We start from the raw sequence: 21,691 nt of genomic DNA, 5'->3' as shown, positions 1-21,691 counted from the left end.
GCTCCAGTTCAAGATCTTCATTCACTACAGCCGAAAGAAGAAACCTTATAGAAACGTGTTTCACAACTGGAGAGAACACCTCTTGATAATCGATACCCTCCCTTTGTGAGTATCCTTTGGCTACTAGCCTGCACTTGTGGCGAGGCTTCTCCACTCCAGGTATACCAAGCTTCTTCCTGTAAACCCATTTGCAGCCAATCACTTTCTGATTTTCAGGTCTCTTAACCAACCTCCAGGTTCTGTTTTCTTCATGAGATTCCATCTCTTCATCCATCCCTCCAAACCACAGCTTCTTATCTTTGCTTCTTATCGCTTCTTGATAGTCTCGCGGTTCATCAAGACTAACTTCCACAACAGCAACTAGAGCAAACGCTGCTAGATCATAGTCTCCCAGCCTTACTGGAGGAACAACTTCTCTTCTCGGTCTGTCTCTCGCTATAATATAGCTTCCTGGTTCATCAGCATGAGAACCACTGTTCTCTTCTTCATCGCTGTCAGACTCTCCAACATCATGCGAGTCTGACTGACTTAAACCATCAGTAGCTCTATTCTTCGATTCTTCAGCTTGAGCTACTTTCGTTTCAACCACAGAGCTCCCACTGCCTTCAACTTCAGACACAGCCTTTTCCTTCTGAGATTTCACTTCATCCTTGTACACCTTGTCTTCCACAAAGATCACGTTCCTGCTAATCACACATTTCTTTTCTTCAAGCAGCCAGATCTTGTAGCCTTTTATACCAACTGGGTAGCTTATGAACACTCCTTTAACAGCTCTAGGCTTCAGCTTCCCTTGGTCTTTGTGTACATATGCAACAGACCCGAACCTCTTCATGTGTTTATAACCAGGCTTCCTCTTAAGCCACAACTCCTCTGGAACATTACTGTCTATGGCTGATGAGGGACTTCTATTGATTTGATAGACAGCCGTAGACACTGCTTCCGCCCAAAACTCCTCTTCAAGTCCAGATTCGTCCAAGAGACATCTGACCTTCTCCATGATCGTTCGGTTCATGCGCTCTGCAACACTGTTTTGTTGTGGTGTGTAGGCACATGTCCGATGCCTCTCAATGCCATATCTTCTGCATAAGCTGTCAAACTCTTTATTGCAGAATTCTAACCCGTTGTCTGTCCTCAAGCACTTCACTTTTGAATCCACTTGATTCTCAACAAGCTTCTTCCACTCGCAGAACTTCTCAAACGCTTCACTCTTAGCTGCCAAGAAGAACACCCAGACCTTCCGAGTGAAGTCATCTATAACTGAGAGAAAGTACTGTTTTCCCGATAAGCTCTTCTCAACGTTTTGTGAACCCCAAAGATCAGCATGGACGTACTTCAGAGCTTCTCCTGAGTTGTGCTTTCCTATGTTGAAGCTCAACCTTTTGTGCTTCCCCATTACACAATTCTCACAGAAACTCAACTCACTGATTCTTCGCTTATCCATAATGCCTTTCTTTGCGAGAATATGTAGGTTCTTTAGGCTCATATGACCCAGCCTCCTGTGCCAGAGTTCAGTCTCATCCTAAGAGTTCTTTGCAAGGACGTTGTTGCTTTCACCTGCAACCACAGACTCACCATCCAACAGATACAAAGTTCCAGACAGAGTTCCTTGTAACGCTAGTTTTCCATCTTTGTAAAAACTTGTTTTACCTTTCCCACCAGCATGACTGAAACCTAGCCTATCCAGGGTTCCAGTCGAGAGTAGATTCCTTTTGAGTTTAGGAACATACCTGACGTTGTTCAAGACTTTTACTGTCCCTCCATAGGCTTTAATCTTCACCGAGCCTATGCCTTGAACATCGACTGTAAAGTCATCTCCTAGCGTTACTTTTCCAGAACTCACTTCTTCAAAGGTGTCGAACCAGTCACGTCTCGAGGTCATATGATAGGAGCATCCAGAGTCGATGACCCACTTATCTTGATGCCATGAATCGGAAACCGTCAGAGCATCAATTACCACAGCTGCTTCAGCATTCTCTGCGCCTTCAAGACTCTTCTTCCGTGCAAAGCAGTCTGCTTTCTTGTGACCTTCTTTGTTGCAATACCAGCAAGTGATACGAGACCCAGAATTGGACCTTGTCCTGTTCTTCCATTTTTGTTTTGGACCTTGTCCTGTTCTTCCATTTTTTGTTACCTGAATCCCTCTTCTCAGGTCTTCCTCTAGTTACCAGAGCATCCCCACTCCTGGTTGTAGCAGCCTGATCTTGCTTTTCTCCTAACTCCATCTCTTTAGACTTTGCAGCGTTCATGACACTCTCTATTGTCAAGGTGTCTCTTCCGTATTTCAACGTCTCCTTGAGGGAATTATACTGCATCGGTAAAGAGTTCAGAAGCAAGATCGCCTGCACTTCCTCAGTAACTTCAACATTCAAGCTACTCAATCCAGAAACAAGCTTCAAGAAATCGTCTATGTTCTCATCAATAGACTTCGACTCCACCATTCTAAACGTGTAGAACTTGTGTTGAACATGGATTCGATTAGGAAGCGTCTTTTGATTGTATAACCTCTCGAGAGCCGACCAAAACGATGCCGCCGTTGTACAATCTTCGAGCTTCCGTAGAACATGATCTCCAAGATTCAGGATCAACATGTTCATCGCCTTCTCAGCCCGCTCAAGCCTCTTAGCTTCTTCTTCCTTCAATCTTTCTTGATACACATCTGGATCTTCTTCTTTCTTCATCGGCTTTGGAGAAGGGATTGATTCTTCTAGAGCATCCTTCAATCCCAAGATTGACAGGTGAGCTAACATCCGTTTCTTCCACATCGAGGAATCGCCTTGTCCGTCAAAGATCGCCACTTTGAATTTCGCCATTGAATCGCCACCACTCATTGAGCTCGGAACCTGGCTCTGATACCACTTTGTTAGGATCTTCTCAGCTCCGATCACGATCAACAACTCTCGAACTCTCAATAGAAACGCACAAGAAGAAGATAGAAAAACGCAAAAGAAAGAACACACACACGATTAACGAGTTCAGGCCCTCCGAAGAGTAACAACCCTACTTCTCGTGCTGAACTCACTCAGCAATTCACTATCTTTCTCTTCTGTATACAAGATCGAATAATCCCTCTCTTGCTCACTCTAGAACATAGCTCACAAGAGAGAGGGGATTAACCACATGCGCTCTTTATATATCAGAGGCTAATTACATTCATTAAGTCGGCTAAACCGCCATAAACCTTGAGCTTAACCAGCCTAATCAAACCGGACGCTTCCACCTCAACTTAGACCGCTCAATTGACATAACCAGTCTCGGTTTAAGTCCTCTTCAACTGATTATACATCACCAAAGCTCTACAAGTGATGCACTCAAAATACACTGACTGTTAGACGAAGCACATAAAATTCCTTTACCGCTCGTACCACTGAAACGAGAATCTTAGATCCTGGGAATAAAGATCCCCTCCTGAAATGACAAAACAGATCCAAAAGGAATCTGAAATCCTTTTAGTTCGCCACGGGACGACAAGCCAGAGTGAGAGAAAACAAAAAAGACGAGGGTTATTGCCTCCTTATCATCGAAAATTTCCGACGAGCGGCACACAAAACGTTTTCTTGCCTTAAGAGAGATGCCATCAATAACTTCTGACAACTCGCGTTTATTAAGCACTACTACATGTTCATGGGAAAAGAAACGTCTCATGTGGATCTTTTGGACTTGCCGCAAAAAGAAACCGAGTCTCTCTGTGATTTCATGTGTAGGTTCAAACTAGTGATGTCGAGAGTTGACAAAATCAGCGACCAAGTGGTTGTGGACACACTGAAGAAGGCACTTTGGTACGAATCCAAATTAAGGAGCTGGGCCGCGCTCGAAAAACCGCACACGATCCAGAATGGTGTCTATCGTGCATCTAACTTCATCGAGAAATGAAAATCCTATCACGGGAGCCTAAACCTCCGTAGAAACCAAGCAGAAACATCTCTTTGGAATCGCAGACCAATAGGAAGACCTATTGTAACAACAGATACATCCATCACGAGGGCTTAGACGCTTGAGGAGTTCATAAGTATCACATCGCCTTCGGTACAGAACGCATAAAACCTTAAGGCAATACTTAGTGGTGAAATGCGTCATATAAAAAATAAAAGCTCTATGCGAGTACCACCAATCTAAAAAAAACTCGACAGTGAACTGCAAGATCTCAACCGTGAAACTAACTGTCCGGCGAAGTCTGATCGGACATCTCCATCAAACAAAACATCTCAGGGGGGGGGGGGGTCTATCCAGTGAGAACAGGAAAAATCCAAATGAAAGCCGGACAATAGTAAGAACGATAGGAACCGTTGATGAATTAATATGATCACTTGAGAATCAAAATTCTGCAACGATAACATCTCGTCTTTCAAAATATTATCAGCAATAAGCCGAGAGAAGCATAAACTGGTCTTGACATCTCAATATCCTAAACGACATGGTCACAGAAAACTATTTCTTGTTTGAAAGAGATCATCGTCAACGGTTACATTTCCCTTGTGACCGGTGTTTGGTGAGTTTTGACCGGGACACTAGTGTTACATTGTTTCAATGTCTCTTGGATTAAGTCAATTTTCTTGATTGGGTGATTTAGGTCTGATCTTTTGGCTCCTTATTTAGTTTTGACATTCGATCAATCGATGTCGTAACGCTTCGGGAACTAATCAAGCTGGAGGTCAGAAAGTGTACAACACGGGTACATTTTTGTGCCTAAGAACCTTATATCAGGTTTTAGGAAGGATTCGCTTTGTAATCCTTCCCCACAGACGTCATCTAAATGTGGACCAGAAAACACACAGTAGGGAATTTGGTAGTGTTTGTATTTGTAAATTAGGGAAATAAGAACTTGCAGACACAAAATCTTTAGAACATAACGATGTAATCAGATTCAAATTGACAAACTATGTACCAGAGCTTGAAAGGTGTAATGAATAAGAAACCCTTCTGTAGATGTATGTCTGAATCTAGATATTGCTTCTAGAATCTCATTCCAGTCAAGAGTGAAATCTTCTTTCATATTTCCCCCACCTAATTCTTTCCATATTTTACCAGAGTACCGACATCTAAAAAATAGATGCTGACAGGTCTCCTGATGTTCTTGGCATAGCACACACAGTGTATTCATTACAACATTCCACAACTGTATCACAAATTTGCAGTCTGTTTCAAATGGCCACCCATACCATGAAAGAATACTTAGGAGTAGACTGCGAAAATCACACTCCCCTACTCCTATCACAAACTGGTTGTGCCTGGCGCATGTGTAACCATGTCTTCATTGTAGAAAACTGATTTGTAAACTTGTCTTCATTCTGTCTCCAAAGCGCCATATCCTCTTCCTGATATTATAGAAAGAAAACAGGTTTGTGAAATTGCCAAACCACAACAAACAAATTTGTAAATACCCAATTTGTATCATTATATTTGTTTTTCATCATTCCAGTGTTAGTTCTTTTTGTTTTCCCACATCTTTGAAAACATCATCACATCATTATTTGCTAGCCACATGATAAGATTTCTTCAAGTCTACAAAAACAAAATAAAAAAAAAAATTTAAAGACTAACATAAGAGAGGTAATCAGAAAAGAAATAGAGATACACCTGTTTTCGGATTATATATTGTTCACCACGTTTTTTTTTTGAACATTTGTTCACTACGTTTGTTGCAGAGAAAGCTATTTCGTTTTGTTTTCTGTATACTTATCTTTTGCTTGATTGTATGTAGTTTTTTTTATATCTTCTTCTTTCTTTCTTTTTTGTTTTGTTTGAACAACCTATCTTCTTCTTTCTATGTTTCTGTTTTAGTGGATGCAAAAGCAAGGCAAATAGTTTCCTAAAGATAAGCCATAGAAAAAAAACATGTTTGTAAATACCAACGTTATCTTGGTGGTTGTCAAAGCGTTAAATTAAGATACATTCACATGCCATATTTAACTTGAAATAAATAATTAAGAGATTGTTACTTGTATGGAGTCTTTTCATCAATAGAAGATCTGATCAGAGAGATAGGAAGCATGGAATGTTTAAGAGATAAAATGCATTTTTAAATTGTGATCATATCATTGAACGTGTTGTGATAATGGGATAAAAGTTAGGAATGTAGCTCCTTGGAATTTTTTAGAAAACGCGATCGAAAATATATATTTTTAATAATTTTGTTTGATATTTTTTTTCTAAACTTGCCATATGTTAAAATCTAAGTAGCCAAGTGACCTGTGATCAAGGCCGGTCCAGAAGCAAAGCCACCCAAGCCATCGATTAGGACATCAAAATTGAAAGGGCATACATTTTTGAAAAAAAACATTAATATTTATAGACAAATAAAATTTATAAGACTTTTAAGCTAAATATTACTTACTGGACACTAGTAGTTAGAATAATTTTTATAAATTTTTGAAATTCCATAAACATTATTAATTTTTAAAAATAAATATATTATTAATAATTAAAAGTAAATATCTATTTTAAATTATAGTTAAAAGTTAAAATTTTAAATAAAATTTAGTCACAAAATAGTTTTTTCTCGTGTTCCAATTTATCATTTTAATCATGCAATAGTTTTCCATTTATCCAAATTATTGTTTTACCATTTTGTCTCTTGGTTATATAATTTAGTTTTTATTGATTCAGTTTATTAATTCATCGTTTTTAACAAGGTACGTTATTAGTTTGTTGTTAAACTCTTGACGTTTGGCATAGTTGGTGATGATTTATTTATGAAAACTAAAGATTCTTTTAGATTCAATACTTGTAGAAATCAGAAAGGGTATTGAATTTATTTATTTTTTAATAAATGAAGATTGTTATCATAACACAAAAATTGCTTATTGGATATTGTTGACCATTTTGGTATCAATTGCTACATCTGAAAGAAGTTTTTTGGATTTGAAACTGATAAAAAAAAATATTTGAGGCTTACCATATCACAAGAGGGTTAAACGAGATGACTATGTTATCAGCTAAGACAATTATAATTTAAAGACTTGGCTATATGAATTTAATGGATGATTTGCAGAAAAAATAAAAAAAAAACTATATTTCGACATTAAATGTCCTAAATAACTAATTTTAAATATAAACAGTTTACATAATTTGATTTTTAATGAAAAAAATTAAGTATTATATTTATTTATGATTCTGATAAAATATGTATAAGGGCATAATTTTAAGTTTAGCTTGGGGCAATATAAAACATTAGACCGGCACTGCCTGTGATTTAGTATATAAAGGATAATTTATTGTTTAATCATGATTTGAGAATTATATTTTCAACGTTAATTCAATACTCATTCATCCGCGTGTGTGTTAATCTAATACCATATTTGGTCATTATTGTTCTTACATGACCGTGTGGTTTGTTTCAAGTGGTTCTTTTGAAAAATTTAGTAATTTATTACTTTAGAACTTGTATATAGTCAGTCTGGAAAGAGGTTCGAACAAATGAGTACATTTCTAATAACAACCAGATAGAGGAATAAATATCTAGATATTCAATATATATTTGAATAATCCTAATTTCAAAATATACCACATCAAACGAATAAGTATATAGATTACAGGATGAACAACCAGATTCTTTACCGTATATCGGTAAGGTTAATCAATTTATACATAAAATTAACAACTATAAAATTAATTCCTGCATTACTATAAATTTATCTGGATTATTTTATTTATCCGGATAAAGTGTGGAATCTTTTTCACTTATAATTTAATATATATAATTTAGTCAATCATATATATCCCATTATTATTTAAAGACTGGATACAACATCAAATATCCGGCTAACAGACATATTAATGTATTGATATTCTTTGATCACCTTAAAAATCACTGAAAAGGAAAAAACAAACCAGAGAAATGGTTAGTTCTTAACCCATGAATTCTGGCTTTTAATTTCTAAATTCGGCAGTGCTATTCAAAACAAATGAGTTTAGGTACATCAATACTTTCACCCTTGATGCTAAGGAGATCTCTTACGGATTTGAAATGACACATTGTCGTTGTTATTGCGGAAGAAACAACTGGATAGAGAAAAAAATATTCGGATGTTCAATATTTATGTCTGAAATACTACAAATGTAAAAATATCTCATGTTTCACGAATAAATACATAGATCTACATGATGACTGAAAATACGATTTATATATATATATAGTTTTTTTTTGCGCAAACTCAGACAGCTAGCTCGCCCTTTTTTTCACATACCACAAAAAGGCGAGCTAGCTGCCTAAATTTGCACACAGATTTCCAGATTCAACTCCCAGAATTTGTAGCATCCAGGATCCAGAAATTCTCAGACCTAATGAAGTTTAACCGTATCCACGAGACCCACAACGAACCAGACGAAGCAAACAATTGCCATATAAGCTTTAATCCCATAATCTTGTTCCATGGACATAATCTTCTTAACCCAAGACCACTAGAAGAGGTAGAGGAGCATACCACATCCCACGAACGATTTATATATATTAAACCAGATTTATTACCGTATATCTGATAATATTAACCAACCTAATATATAAAAGATACAGATATAAAACAATCATTGATATATATATATATATATATATATATATATATATATATAATATATATATACATATATATATATATAGTTTCAATTTCAATAGATAACATTTATTTATCTGGATAAGGTATGAATTTTTTTTTTAGATGTAGCTTATTACAAATAATTTAGTCATCTAAGTATAACCAGTTATAAAACACGGATACAACATTAGATATTCAGATATTCAATACTTATATCATGGATACTAAACTAAAAAAATATCATGTTATTTGATTCAAATAGACATTTAAAAGATTATTATAAACCCGTTTTATATATATTTAACCACATTTTTCTATATATTTGGTAATCTTCATAAACATTTTTGTTGTTTATGTATCAATTCCCGTTTCGATCAATATCACTGCTTGCTAAAATGTTAACACTTCCAAATCTTCTTATTGTTTATTATAATTGGACGTTTGCATTCAGTATTTTCTCTTCTTCGGAAATAATCAAATGTAACCGGCTTTTATCGAATAATCTATTACTATAAAACATGGTGTATCCCTCTTGTTGCGACAGCTAAGATGTCACGTCGGAAATAAGAGTTCTGCAACGTCGACACGTGTCCCCTGCACTAAACGCACCGTATCATTTATTCATCACCATTGTGGGCTTCGTTCGCTGTCCGTCCTCTAACCCTAATCGGACAAGAGAGGAAGGTCGTCTCTCCGCTTCTTGCAATGGCAAGGACGTTTGCGATTCTTCTCACCATCTGAAACGGTCTGAGTAAAGGCTATGTGATTACTCCCACTGATTCGCTCCCCCACTACGTTCTCTTCAATACTTTGTTTCGATATGAAAGACGGTGATTTTGGTATAAATATGTGTGAGTATTTCTCTCATTGATCTCATCTTATCTTCATATCTCTTATATCTCATACTGATAGATCGTGTTATGGATAATCCGAGGCTGCGGATTTCTACTCACCTCTCCGGTGTCGAGGAATCAATCAATCCCGCACCATGGCGATGAGACACATGGACGCAATCACGACTCTACTCATGATGTTCTTCACACTTCTCATCCTCTCTTTCACCGGCATTCTCGAATCCCCTCCGCCTCCACTTCCCTTCCTCATCCCGATTCCTCCTTCGACGACGCCGTATCATCGGATCCGTTCGGAGACGTCCTGGTGGCGTTTATAAAATGGGACTTGGAAGTGGTTGTGCTAGGTTCCGGGAGAATCATCACAAGGGTTCGATCCGAGGCAATGTTAGTTTGGGTTCTCTGCAAGAATCCGGCGGCTCGGGTTTGCGGTGAGATGAAGATGGATGACGATAGGGTTTGGTGAAAGGTTGAACTTGGGTTCCGGATAATTTGGAGAATTTTCTTACATGTTGACTTTTGAGTTATGCAAATATCTAAAGGATTCTTCTACGTCTTCTGTCTCTCAGTTTGCTGCTTCCATGAACGTTGGTGTTGGTTCGTTCTCAGACCGGAAACATGGACGGACTAGCTCAATTCCTTGGTACTTCTTCCATTAATTATATTTTCTCAAAAGATATCTCCATCAATGATACATCATTGAGGTGTCTATGAACCCTTTGCTTGATTGTGCAGAGCATATGTAGAGCCCATCAGCCTCTGTTCTTTTTAAAAAAGATGAAGAAGTTACCACTTAAGCTAGATTCTGTTTTATTGTTCAGTAATGCAAGTGATTCAAATCTATATAAAACACAATTGATATAAGTTTTCGATTAAGTCACTAAGACTCCGTTACAGGTTATTACTGTATATATAACCTAACTACTGAACCTGAAAATAAATATAAAACAATATTTGTATATACAAATATAAAATACACTCAGTGAAAATATAGAGTAATATAATTATATACATCACATAGCCCCATAAAATATAATCAATATAGTATTTATTATTCTAACATAATTAGATATACATAAATATAATAGTGATAGTTAAAAAACAAATAACAAAATTGTACATCCATAACATTGTTAGGTTAAAATGTATTCTTCACATATTGTGATGTAAAGAAATGTATAATAATTTATACTCATTATTAAGATTTAATACATAGTATATAAGATTTAATACATAGTATATATTATATATTATATATATATATATATATATATATAAATAACATGGTTTATTTAGTCACCGCATACAATGTATGTAAATTTTCATATATAAGAATATATATTAAACCTATAATAGAATTATTTAAAATTTACATTCCGTTTGTAGGGCGGGTCGGTTCTAGTATATCAATATACAGTTTCTGCAAAGAACAAGCAATCCACAAGTTTAAGGTGGGGGGGGGGGGTGGGTGGGTTAGTGGGAATAGTATTTTTTTGTGGAGGGGGGGGGGTGTGTTAGTGGGAATAGTATTTTATAGAATTGGCTGATTCTAAAAAATTAAGAGATTTGGTAAATTTGTAAAAACTTTTAAAAAGTTTTTTTATATTTTAAAAGTTTATGAAAATAATCTAGTTTAAGGATTTTAAGAATTGAAAGGAAATATGCAAGATTCTTGAAGTTTTGTTTTATAAGTAAAATGATGTAGAATTCAATTCCAATCAATTAATAACACTAGATTTGATGGAAACTTAGAATCATTAGAAACCAAACTTTATGAATAACTAAAGATTTTGTAAGTCATTAAACAATCATGAAACCAATAACACTAGATTTATTAAGATTCTTAGAATCTACTAATCAATAACAATAGAATTTGAAAATTTTAACAATCACTACAAATTCATATCCCACTAAATACATCCATAAATATCTGTATATCTTACATCTTATCTCTTTCCGACACCAATCAGACAAGATCAGACTTATCCAAACAGAAAGCATAGCCCTATTAGACGTTGTAGTAGAGTATTATGTAATTTCTCATACCAGAGTAACCAATTCTGCAAATTAAAATTATTTTTACATGGTTCTGAAAATTTCTTCTTTATTTGTATATTGACCTAATTAAACCTATATCTAATATCTATAGCCCTGTTCATTTGCGTATCGCGCGACTTGCAACTTGCGGTCTGCGACTAAAATTATGTTCGTTTACGTGTCGCACGATCAAAATTATCTTAATTTTTAGACGCTGTTTTTTCGGGCGAATGGAATTGAGACTTGCGACTGGTTGTGTGACATCAAAATGAACAACAATCTGCGACTTGCGACTGATCGCATGTCGCAGGTCGTGCGATAGGCAAACGAACAGGGTTCGCATGTCGCATATCGAAGGTCGCGCGATAGGCAAACGAACGGGCCTATGTTATAAATCTAAAAAATATCTAATATCTACGTATATAAATCTAAATATTGATTTCATACTTCCGTAAATTTATTTTCCCTGCCTATAACCCCACATACAGATGCCAGATGTTTCCACTCTACGGTAATCCACACAGGTGACAAATATGTATAGATATTTTTCCATGTGTACCGCCCAGTACCAGAGAAAATTACCATCACTTTAGACACCACCAATACATAACCCAAAGGAGAAAGAATACAAAATAAACATATTTGCATTCGAAATAGAAATTGGAAGAGAATACAAAATCTTGTTCACTACGCTTTAATGTTGTAGGGAATCAAATTAGTTGAAAACCCGACTTGGTACTCTCCTTCCCATGTCTCAATTCTAAGAAATTCATTTTTATCTTTCTAAATAATTTATCATTTCGATCTCTTTAGTGATATCAAATTATCCAGTAATATGGATCTCTTATCCAATTTCGGATCTTCAATGATGTTTTTTCTTTTGAACAACCTTCAATAATGTTCTTTTTCAAAAAAAAAGAATGATTCTTCATATTGGCATAAACATTCTGTAATAAGAAATATATATATATATCTAAAAATAAATTTCATACTTGCATAAACTTCTTTTCCATAAAAATAAAATTTATTTTTCATGCCTATAACCCACATACAGACGCAAGATGTTTCAATTCCACGGTAGTCCACAACAGGTGAACAAACATGGATGGAAATTGCGCCACGTGTACCGCTCAGCACCAGAGAAAATTAGCGTCACTGATTCTAGACACCGCACATACATAACCATAGGAGAAATATTACAAAATAAACACATTTTGCATTTGAGAAAAAATTGGACGAGAATACAAAAATGGCAACGCGAGGAGCTGCTGCTGCGTTCGTAATATGGAAGCACCGAAGCAACCCTTCTCTTCGATCTCAATCATCACACCATTTCTATCCCGTTTTCAAACCTCAAATCATCCCAAAAGGTAACAAATTAGGGTTCGCCACCGAAAATTTAAAGAAGTGAAATTGGCATAATATATGATTTATCTTTGTAGGGTTTAGATATCAAATTAGGGCGATACAAGGAGCAAGTGTTGATCCCGTTACACAATTAAAGAACAACGATGAGCCAAAACCTGAGAATTGGAAAATCAAAATGCTTTACGATGGGGATTGCCCTCTCTGTATGCGTGAGGTCTTCATAATAATACGCACCTCTCTCTCCCAAGTGTACATAACGAAACTTGAAACTACTTTGCTCAAACTGAATTGTTCTGTTTCCGTTTTCTTGTCAAAAAGGTTAATATGCTTAAGGAAAGGAATGAGGAAAATGGAACGATAAAGTTCGTTGACATCAGTTCCGATGATTATTCCCCGCAAGAGAATCAAGGGCTTGATTACAAAACAGTAAATTGATTTATTTAACCTTCTCTAGTTTGTACCATCCTCTGTTTTTTGAATGTTCTGGTTCGGATTTGATCGAGTTTTGTATTAGGTTATGGGGCAAATCCACGCGATTCAGTCCGATGGAAATGTGGTAACGGGTGTGGAGGTAAGGTTTAGACGAAACCAGTTTCGTATATCATATTAATTTTTTTTTTAATTGGTCGATCTTTTTCAGGCATTTAGGAAACTATATGAGGAGGTTGGGCTTGGGTGGGTTTACACTATCACTAAATTTGAACCAGTAAAGCCTCTCTCTTGCAAGTTGGATTCTTCAAGAATCTTTCCCCTTCTATCGTGTCTTGTTCTGCGTTCATTGATAACATATTATTACTTGCAGATAGGGAAGGTAGCTGATGCAGTGTATGATTTCTGGGCTAAGTATCGACTTCAGGTCACAGGTATACGTCAAGACGTGAATCATGCTTAAATTTTATTCAAGTGTATTTTTTTGCGTTAAAGTTTGATATCTTTGTTGAATAGGGCGGCCACCTATAGAAGCTATTTTGGAAGCGAGAAAGAAAAATAAGGTAGGGAGAAAGAAAAACTCACTAAGTATAGAGCATTCCTTTTATCGCTTTTTTTTTCCTAATCTTTACTCGAAAAAAGTAACCGAGGAAATATTTTTTGTTGGCAGGTAGAGACATGTGGTGACAGTAAGGCGTGCAAGACGTGATTTTTCTTACAAATTCACATATACCACAGCCAGTTTGGACTTACTTATACTCTCTTGCCCACATTTTGTAAACTTGAGTGTTTCTATGTATTAGAAAAGACCTCGTTACATATATTTCCGACCAGATCTTCCTTTGGAAATATGAATATTGGAAATCAAAATCAACATAGTTTGATAACAAAAAAAGTTCAACATAGTTAGGTTTCTTGTGGCCCTATTCGTGGCCAGCGACCTTGCAGTTTGTTGTTCTTTTTTCTGTTAGGTGACTTACGACTAGTCACAAGTTAAGTTATTGTTCGTTTTGATTTTGCGTATCAGTCGTTACCGTTCAACTAGCTGAAAAATAGCGACTAAAGTTGAAAAAATTTGTATTCACGATCGTGCGACACGAAAAAAATATTATTTTGTTGATCACGTGTTGCAGGTTACGCAAAACATAATGAACTTGATTTTAGTCATAGATCGATTTTACGCAACACGTAATGAACATGGTTTTAGCCATAGATTGCCTTACACGTAAAGATTGGGTAATGAATATGATTTTAGTCGTTGGTCGCGCGACACGTAAAGATTGAGTGACATACTGGCTATAGAAGTACTCTGAGCTTTTATGATTTAATTATTGATATTTTATCTAGTACATGTGTGTTAAATTGAGATTTATCTGGTTCGATAAACTATATCAATACAAGAAAACACGTTATTTGCAAAGGAAAAATGTATTGCGATTCCGTTGCAAATCGTCATTTGCGAGGAAACACATTCCCTCGCAAATCTTTAGTCGCAAATTGAATTTGCTTGCAAAACGTTCGTAAATTTGCAACGGAATGATTTTCCTCGCAAATTTGCAACGAAATAATAATCGTCGCACTTTGCAACGGAAACCACGTCGCTTGCAAAACACTCGCAAATTTGCGAGAAAATGTTCCCATTGCAAATTTGCGACGGAACCTTTTCCTCGCATATTTGCGAGCGTTTTGTTTTCCTCGCAAATTTGCAAGCAATATTTTCGTTGCAAATTTGCAACGGTATTTGTTTCCTTGCAAATTTGTGTGTTCTTTTTCGTTGCAATTTTGCAAGCGTTTTGCGAGTATTTGTTTTTTCTAGCAAAATCTAAAACAATTTTTTTTAGTAAAACTCTAAAAGAAATTATTAAATTATCGAAAATATTACTGAAATAGAAGAAATTCAAGATTCGATACAAAACCATTTAAAATACGATCACACACAAAGTTTTAACATTCATAACAAAGATAGCAACAAACTAAATAGCATCAGATTCATCATCTCTAGAGCCATGAGACATGCCTTCGGAGTTGTGGGAAGGCACATCTTCGGACTGAAGAATGTTCGCCAAAGTAGAATCTTTGGTAGCTAGATAACGAATAGCAGCACTCAGCCTCCCGATTTCATTTCCCTGGCTCTGAATCACATTTCCCTGGCTCTGAATCACAAGAGCTTGTTCCTTGATGATCTTCTTCAAAGACTGGCCCTCAGAACTGCTAGAAGAAGGAAAAGATGCAGAAACGGATCCTACAGATTGACTTAGAGAACCCACTCCATAAATTCGTCCCTTTTTGCGGGGAGCAAGCTACATAATAAAATCAGAGATCAATATCAAAGAAGACTTAAAAAAATTGAGATTGAGAACAATAAAAAATTACCTCACAATAAATCTTGTTCTTTTCCGCTGGAGTGAGACCAACAGAACCGGTGCTCTCGGGATCATCACTAGCAGCCTGAGATAACTCCTGAAATTTAGATGTCACGTCGTTGTAGAGCTGCTCAGATTTGCCGTCAACGAAAGACCCATTCGGCTTTCCTTTAGTGATCTCGAGAACCCCAAGCAAATCAGGAATAAACTGTCCTGTTTCTTCAGCCTAAAATTAAAAAGATTTAGTAAAATCATTAAAAATTGAGATCACAACTTAGATAAAATAGGCAACTTCAGATCGCAACTTAAATGAAACAAGATAAAACAGAGAGAACTTACAATAATTCGCGCATGGGCCTTGAAGGAAGTCTGACCTGAACGATGCTTAGACGGCACATGTCCATCGGGGTCAGAGTAACAGGCTGCCCGACTGTTGCAACTCCGGACTTCAGTGCCTGGATCTAGCCAATAAGTGACGAGACCAGCCCAAACATTTGGGTCAAACCACACAGGCATAGCTGCAGCACCTTTTACCCGACACACTGTCTTCCACCCTCAAACTTGGCGATTCATTTGAACTTTCAATTTGGCCTCGAAAGAATCGCGAACCAGGATAGTGAAACCAGAATCCCAATGATGGGGGGAAGACTTTCTCCAGATTGCAAAGCAAAACTGGAATATTCTTGGCTAACAACTCGATCCCATCGTCGGTTAATGTTCGGGTGCATAGATCCCTGAAAAATGCTTCAATTCCTACAAATTCATCATCAAACAAAAATATTATTTCAATTAACACAGACAATAAATTTATACACAATTTTAAAATTCACTTTTATTACCAGCTATTGCTTTATGGACGTGTTTTAGTAATAGCTCCGTCATTGCGAATGGTAGGAGTCGTTGCATGAAAACGTGACAATCGTGACTCTTCATACCAAATTTTTTTGTCCATTCTCGATGCATCTCGAGAATTTTGACACATAACCATCTGGGAATTTCACATCTGAATTTACCCATTCGAACAACTTTTGCTTTGCCACCCCAGACAATCTAAAATCCGGAACTGGTAATTTTCCTTCTCTTGTCACATGCAGCTCTGGTCTTGCACATAAATCCGGCAAATCTAACCTCGATTTCAAATTATCTTTACTCTTTCCTTTCACATTCAAAAGAGTGTTCATGATACTCTCAAAAACATTCTTCTCTATGTGCATCACATCAAGATTGTGCCTTAAGAGATGATCCTTCCAATATGGAAGTTGCCAAAATATGCTCTTCTTATGCCAATTATGAGATGTCGTATACCCGTCTGGCATGTTAGCTGGAGTGTGCTAATTTCCCCCAACTTTACATGTCTCATTAGCACAATAATAGTCAATTTGCTCTAACAAAGATGCTCCTGATTGCATTATTCGGGGAGGAGCATGGACCACCTTGCTTTTCCTAAACAATTTCCTGTTCTTACGATATGTATGATGCGGCGGAAGAAACCTACAGTGACAATCAAATCAACATGACTTCCTTGTTGGGCCCAAATATGGCCCGTTAGCTAAATGCTAATGAAGTTAAAACAACGGAAGCTAATGATGGGCCGCGACAGGCCCACCACGGATTAAACCTGCGGACGAAGCTAAAACGAAGGCGGGGGCTGTTCGCTGAAAGTACTTACAAATAAGGTCACGGAAAAGAGGCTGCTCACGACGCAAATGAAGAGGTGCAGAACCGAGTCAAAGGGAAGCTGTTACAAATCTCTCAATCCACGGAAGATATCTCGAGAAGTAGTTACTGGCGACCTGACGTAACCTAAGGCTATTTAAAGAAGAAGGGGGTCAAAGAAGAGGGACACGTTCAATCAACCATCATTCACATAAACTCCAAATACTTTATCATCTTTGCATTCATCAAGAAAGACACCTTTTGTAACCATTCTTTTATCAAAGTTATCAATACAAATCAAATTCATTCTACAAGTTCTAACGGGATTCAGCCCGCATTATCTTTCCCTAATCTTAACCTGATCTAAAATCTAGGAGGTGAGTTTAATCCCTCACATTTGGCGCCGTCTGAGGGGACGATAATCGAATCCCTTACTCTAAACACTTGAGGATGAATCCAACCGATCAGGCAACGAACCCGTCTGATCCTAACCTCCCGATTCAGAGCGGTGGCTCACCGAACGATGGAGACTCTAGTCTCCTAACTCCAGAGCCTCGACGTGGCGACCACCGATCTGGGCAGCAGCCTTTGGCTAGCACTCGAACAAACCAGATTACCACTGGAATAACTAACCCAAGATCTTCCAGTGGAACTAACTCTGGGCTTCCAGTCACCGAGAATCCTCAGCAGCAAACCGCTCCGAATCAAACGGAGGCTCAACTTTCTGAGATCCGTCGGATGATGATGCAGTTAGTAGACAATGCTCAAGAAAATGATCGTACAATGCAACAGCTAGCCGTTCGGCAGCAACGATTCGAAGAGATAACTAGATCTCTGGCCGCTACCACCCAACCACCGCAACGTCAAGGTCCGGGAGTCACTTTCCGAGATCGATTGACCGACCCCTCGTTCCCCCGAGGACGTCTAGATTTTTCCCTTGATAGCACTGTTCCGGAAGAACGGGGAATTACTTTCCAGACACCTCATGCTGGGACAGTTCCCGCGTTTAACCCACCCATCACTAGTGCTATGGGAAGTAACGTAGCGACAACCAGCTCTACGCCCAGTCAGATTGCTGACCAGAGCGCTCGCTTGCCACCTCCGCCACCTATTTTCAGGTCCGGAGCAGGAGAATCCATCCCACCCGGGCGCAGAACATCAGCTTCAGTTTATCAAACCAGAAGTTTAACCCCGAATACGGGCAGACATCAAAGGGCAGATACCGATAACCCAAGAGCCAGTGAGCGACTTAGCCCACCAGCTGCATGGGAAAATGACCGAACCCGATTCCGTCAGGAACCTGCCCGTCAGATACCTAATAATAACCCAACTGTCCTTCCTCTAGAGGGACGTGACGCCATTCGCAGATATATGGAGCAAACTCACGCAGCTCTCCAAAAGTTGAATGCTCAAGTTCATTAGGCAACGAGCTCAGCTCCCGAAATCGAGAGCTTGATTGAAGAAACCCGTGGGACTCCATTCACTAACAGAATTGCCAGCTTTTACATAAGAGACACCCAAAAAATTAGAATCCCCGAATACGATGGGACCTCCGACCCAAAGGCCTATTTGAGAGCCTTCCGATTAGCTATCGTGAAAGCCCATTTTACGAAAGAAGAATGCGAAGTAGGGTACTGCAGGAAATTTGCCGAAAACCTGGTTGTAACAGCCCTCGAGTGGTTCTCTGGTCTTGAGCCAGCCTCGATAGACAATTTCGACCAGTTAACCAATGCCTTCATGAAGCAGTACTCAACCCATATCCTGAAGCAAGCATCTGAGGCTGACCTCTGGAAAGCCAGACAAGGAATGGGAGACTCGCTACGAGTCTACATCGAGAAATTCAAAGCAGTAAGAACTAAACTCTCGAACCCCAACGACCAAGTCGCCATCGAGGCCCTTAGAAGAGGTCTATGGTATAAATCGGAATCCTGGTCGGAGCTAACACTCAATCCTCCCCCGACTATCGATGATGCTCTTCATAAAGCCTCCAGATATGTTACATTTGAGGAAGAAACAGCTGCACTGGATAAAATCCACAAGAAACCCCAGAATCACCCGAAGGGTGAATCCTCGGAAGCAAAAGGACCTCATAAAAAGGGGAACTTCCGAAACAATCAGACTCAGGGAGAGCATTCTTATGCAGTCGAGGAAGATCAACAGGAGAAACCTGTCGCCACGACGACTAAAGCCCCCTGGTCAAAAGGCTTTGATAAGAACAAACATTGCTCTTATCACGATCGAGAAGGGCACTCAACTGAGGAATGTTGGGACCTCCAACGACAGCTGGCAGCCAAATTCGCAGCCGGGGAAATAAAGGGCGTGGACCTCAAAAAGCCACCGCCCTATCAGAAAAGAGGTCCCAGAGAAACCTCTCCAAAACGCGAAAGGTCACCTGAGAAGGAGACATATTCGCCACCCCCAGCTCCCAAGAAAAGAGTCGATATGATTCTTGGAAAATTCCCCCAAGGAAAAAACCTACAAATCGAGGCCCTCTTGAGCAAACCATCACCTCAATCGAGCCCCGACTTGAGAGTGGACTGTATCCTTGGAGGGTCCGATATATGTCGAGACTCCGTTAATTCTATTAAAAATCACGTGCGGAAGGCTGTATCCAACACATGACCTAAGCCTCCCAACCCCGAGTCCAACACTAAGATTTCTTTCTAGGAAAGCGAGGCGTCAGACCTTGACATGCCTCACGACGATGCCCAGATCGTCACCCTGAACGTCGCAGGGTACGAGGTGCCTAATCTTATGATAGATACAAGAAGCTTTGTCGACCTTATTTTCTACAACACCCTGAAAGGGATGGAAATAGACGACTACGAAATTATCGGCCAGAAAGCTAATCTCGTAGGCTTTTCCGGAGAAACATCTACCTCATTGGGAACTATTAAACTCCCAATCATAGCTGGCGGAATCATGAAGATGACCAATTTAGTAGTTATCGACAGACCTTACCCATTCCATGCGATTCTAGGAAGACCCTGGATCAATAAGATGAAAGCAGTAGTTTCAACTTATCACCAATGCGTGAAATTCCCGACACCTGAAGGGATAGCTACCGTACATGGTAGCCAGAAGATCTCCAGGATCTGTTACCTGAGAGGATTCGAAATTCTCAAAAAATCGCCCCAATAGCAATTACAGATCCAGGAGGGTCGTGAGGTGCAACAAAATATTCGAGGTCACCCTAGGAACCTCATCGAGAAAGTTTGCATCGACGACTCAAATCCTGAAAGACAGGTGAGCATCGGATCTGAGCTACCTCTCGAGACTAAAAAGGAGCTCATCGACTTCCTAAAAAGCAACATCAAAACCTTTGCATGGACCACCAACGACATGAAGGATATAGATCCGAATGTCACCACCCATAAGCTTAAAGTAGACTCCACTTTCAAACCGATCAAACAAAAGCGTCGCAAGATGGGCCTCGAAAAGGCTCAAGCTGTTAGTGACAAAGTTGACTGACTTACGAAAGCTAGGTCCATTCGAGAGGTGCACTACCCTGACTGGTTGGCTAACCCGGTAGTTGTAAAAAAGAAAAACGGGAAATGGAGAATCTGTGTAGATTTCACTGACCTAAACAAGGCTTGTCCCAAAGACAGTTTCCCGTTACCTCACATCGACCGCCAGGTCGAAGCAACAGCTGGCCATCGACTCCTATCCTTCATGGACGCCTTCTCAGGGTACAATCAAATCATGATGGATCCTGAGGATCAAGAAAAAACTGCATTCATAACCGTACAAGGAACCTATTGCTACAAGGTTATGCCATTCGGGTTAAAGAACGCAGGAGCTACTTATCAGAGGCTAGTGAATAAGATGTTCGCGGGACAACTCGGAAAAACTATGGAGGTCTATATTGACGATATGTTAGTCAAATCCTCAGCTGGAGAAGATCATATCTCCCATTTAAGGGAATGCTTCGATATCCTCAATAAATACGATATGAAGCTCAATCCCACTAAATGTACCTTCGGGGTACCCTCGGGCGAGTTCCTCGGTTACCTCGTAACCGAAAGAGGCATCGAGGCCAACCCGCAGCAGATAGCGACTTTTCTGGAAATGCCGTCACCTAAGACAACCAGAGAAGTACAAAGACTAACTAGACGAATCAAAGCATTAAATCGATTCATATCCAGGTCCACCGAAAAGTGCCTTCCGTTCTATAAACTTCTAAAAAATAATGAGAAGTTCTTATGGGATGAGAAATGTGAAGAAACCTTCAAGCAATTGAAAGTTTACCTCTCCGAACCTCTGATCCTGTCCAAACCAGTAATAATTGAATTACTGTATCTATACCTCGTCGCCATATCAACCGCAGCGGTTAGCGGCGTGCTGGTACGAAAGAAACAAAACGAACAGAGACCTGTCTATTACACCAGCAAGAGTCTGATAGACGCCGAAGCAAGGTATCCTACTATGGAGAAATTAGCGCTAGCGGTCGTAACGGCTG

At 38.7% G+C, this 21,691-nt stretch overlaps 1 protein-coding gene and 1 long non-coding RNA gene across 3 annotated transcripts; one reads left to right on the top strand and one right to left on the bottom strand.

The window, feature by feature from the left end:
- Nucleotides 1-4,777: 4,777 nt before the first annotated feature.
- On the bottom strand, nt 4,778-6,015 carry LOC108829964 (uncharacterized). The gene is made up of 2 exons (XR_001946105.2): nt 5,575-6,015; nt 4,778-5,499 (listed from the first exon to the last, which is right to left on the bottom strand). It is a non-coding gene; the product is annotated as an uncharacterized LOC108829964 (long non-coding RNA).
- Nucleotides 6,016-12,613: 6,598 nt separating this feature from the next.
- Nucleotides 12,614-14,062, top strand: LOC108829963 (uncharacterized protein At5g50100, chloroplastic). 2 transcript variants are annotated; one of them, XM_018603566.2, is made up of 8 exons: nt 12,614-12,786; nt 12,859-12,998; nt 13,103-13,210; nt 13,299-13,355; nt 13,425-13,490; nt 13,587-13,647; nt 13,730-13,776; nt 13,884-14,062. In XM_018603566.2, exons 1-8 carry the CDS (start codon nt 12,666-12,668, stop codon nt 13,920-13,922), a joined length of 639 nt encoding a protein of 212 aa, XP_018459068.1. In that variant the 5' UTR covers nt 12,614-12,665; the 3' UTR covers nt 13,923-14,062. The 2 variants fall into 2 exon arrangements, 1 of the variants encoding a protein (XP_018459068.1); XR_001946104.2 differs by lacking the exon at nt 13,884-14,062 and having other exon boundaries at nt 13,425-13,510; nt 13,730-13,782.
- Nucleotides 14,063-21,691: the final 7,629 nt, after the last annotated feature.

This window comes from Raphanus sativus, chromosome 9 (assembly GCF_000801105.2).
Source record: "Raphanus sativus cultivar WK10039 chromosome 9, ASM80110v3, whole genome shotgun sequence".
Taxonomy (NCBI): domain Eukaryota; kingdom Viridiplantae; phylum Streptophyta; class Magnoliopsida; order Brassicales; family Brassicaceae; genus Raphanus; species Raphanus sativus.
Note: the sequence above shows the minus strand (reverse complement) of the source record. Positions and strands in the feature narration are given on the sequence as shown.